Below are 1,960 nucleotides of genomic sequence, written 5' to 3'. Positions count from 1 at the left end.
CCGCCGTCGGCCAGGAGCCTCCGCCAGTAGCTGTTTAATATTCTTTCTGTCTTTCCGTAAAATAACAGCTCCCATCCAGCAGGTGGCGTAGGTTTGCTTTGGCGTCCTGATCCCGTGGCCAACATTGCGGTGTCTGCTATATATAACATGCTGTTGCAGTGCAAGCAGACAAGGTCACCCACGGTGACATGTGCCTCGACCGAGAATGACGCTACCGCGGATGCCGGCCGCTGACCTCATGCACCGTCCTCTCCCACAACTCCCCGCACACTCCGCTTTTTAACGCCCGCTGCCCGCTCTGTGTCCCTGCTCTGCAGACCTCCTGGGGAAGATATCAGCTCTCCGTTCGCCTGCTTGGGCGGTGGACGGTTCGTTTGCTGCCGCTCATCGTCATCTGTTACCCTATTCTCCTCGTGACAGCCGTTAACGCAGTGGGAACCCCCAACGTTCTATGGTTTCTTTGTCCTATCTTCTATCTCCTACCATCGAACTGGATTCGATCTCCAGCACATCTCCCTACCTTTTAAGCATCAAGTCATACGTACGCAACTCACAATGGTTTCGATACTGCCGGATGAAATTGTAGAACTGCCAGCTGCTACTACACCAATGAGCATGGAATCTGCGGACAACCACTCTGGCATGCGCCCCAGGAGCAAGGGTCACAAGAGGCTACTGAATGGACTCCAACGGATCTCGTCAAGCCCTTCGCTCTTGAAAACTGGCCGGCAACGCTCATCGTCCCTTGGCTACCGGCGGCAAGGAAAAGCGTCAATGTCTTGTGTCTCTCTTCACTCAACGTCATATACACAATGCTTTGCAAGCCCAGCCTCGCCCCAGATATTTGACTCTCTCTCGGCCGGGAACAATAACAACAACGTACCCCCCGACAGCCACTCAATACAGGATGAGAACAGAGTCCCGATCAGGGTTGTGATGTCAGATGCTGCTGCTGCCGCCATCAATAGCAGTTCGCAAGGCTTTATCCCGCTCCCTGCAGATGTGCGACCAACGTCTAGGTGCGATATTTTACCAAGCTCAATGACACTCTCTGAAAGTCAGGAGATGGCGTCAGCTACGAGAAAGTCACAGAAGCCTCCTCAGTTTGAATTCTGGAAAAATATGCCGGAGGAAATCAAAATGTCCATTTTGCAGTATCTACCTGCAAAAGACCTCTTTAGATGCTCCCGTGTGTGCAAGGCATGGAACAAAATGTGTTTCGACGGACAGCTGTGGGCTAAACTGGATGCATCTACCTATTACACCGATATACCAAGTGAAGCATTGATAAAAGTGATAACAGCGGCAGGCCCCTTTTTGAGAGACTTGAACCTCCGTGGCTGCGCCCAGTTGGAAAATGCATGGCTGGCCCATGGAGAACGCATATCCGATACCTGTCGGAATCTGGTCAACATATGCATAAGGGATTCCAAGATTAACCGAATAACCTTCCATTTGTTAATACGGAATAACCCGAACTTGACTCATGTTGATGTATCTGGACTGTCGATTGTCGGCAATTCCTCCATGAGAACCATCTCCCAGCACTGTCCCAGACTGGAATTCCTCGACATATCCTGGTGCAAGGGCGTCGACGCCAAAGGGTTGAGACGGATTGTCGCCTCCTGTCCCCACTTGAAAGATTTACGGGCAAATGAACTGTCTGCATTTGATAATCACGAACTCCTGCAACAGTTGTTTGAGATTAATAGCCTGGAAAGGCTAATTCTGTCACACTGTTCCTCCTTATCGGATACGAGTTTGAAGATTCTCATGGAGGGTGTTGATCCCGAGGTCGACCTTCTGACAGGCCGCGCTGTCGTTCCCCGTCGGAAATTGAAGCATTTGGATTTGTCCCGCTGCCGAGCTTTGACTGATGTGGGGATCAAAAGCCTTGCTCATAACCTTCCGGCATTGGAAGGGCTGCAACTGTCACAATGCCACAATATAGGGGACAGTG

At 51.1% G+C, this 1,960-nt stretch overlaps 1 protein-coding gene across 1 annotated transcript; it reads left to right on the top strand.

The window, feature by feature from the left end:
• Positions 1-555: 555 nt before the first annotated feature.
• HCAG_06289 (predicted protein) lies at positions 556-1,951 on the top strand (the record flags this gene model as incomplete). Its single annotated transcript, XM_001538634.1, has 3 exons — positions 556-1,019; positions 1,278-1,878; positions 1,922-1,951. 3 exons carry the CDS (start codon positions 556-558, stop codon positions 1,949-1,951), a joined length of 1,095 nt encoding a protein of 364 aa, XP_001538684.1.
• Positions 1,952-1,960: the final 9 nt, after the last annotated feature.

The sequence above is a fragment of the Histoplasma capsulatum genome, genomic scaffold (assembly GCF_000149585.1).
Source record: "Histoplasma capsulatum NAm1 scaffold_7 genomic scaffold, whole genome shotgun sequence".
Lineage (NCBI taxonomy): Eukaryota > Fungi > Ascomycota > Eurotiomycetes > Onygenales > Ajellomycetaceae > Histoplasma > Histoplasma mississippiense.
The sequence above is the reverse complement of the archived record's forward strand: the minus strand, read 5'-3'. Positions and strand labels throughout refer to the sequence as shown.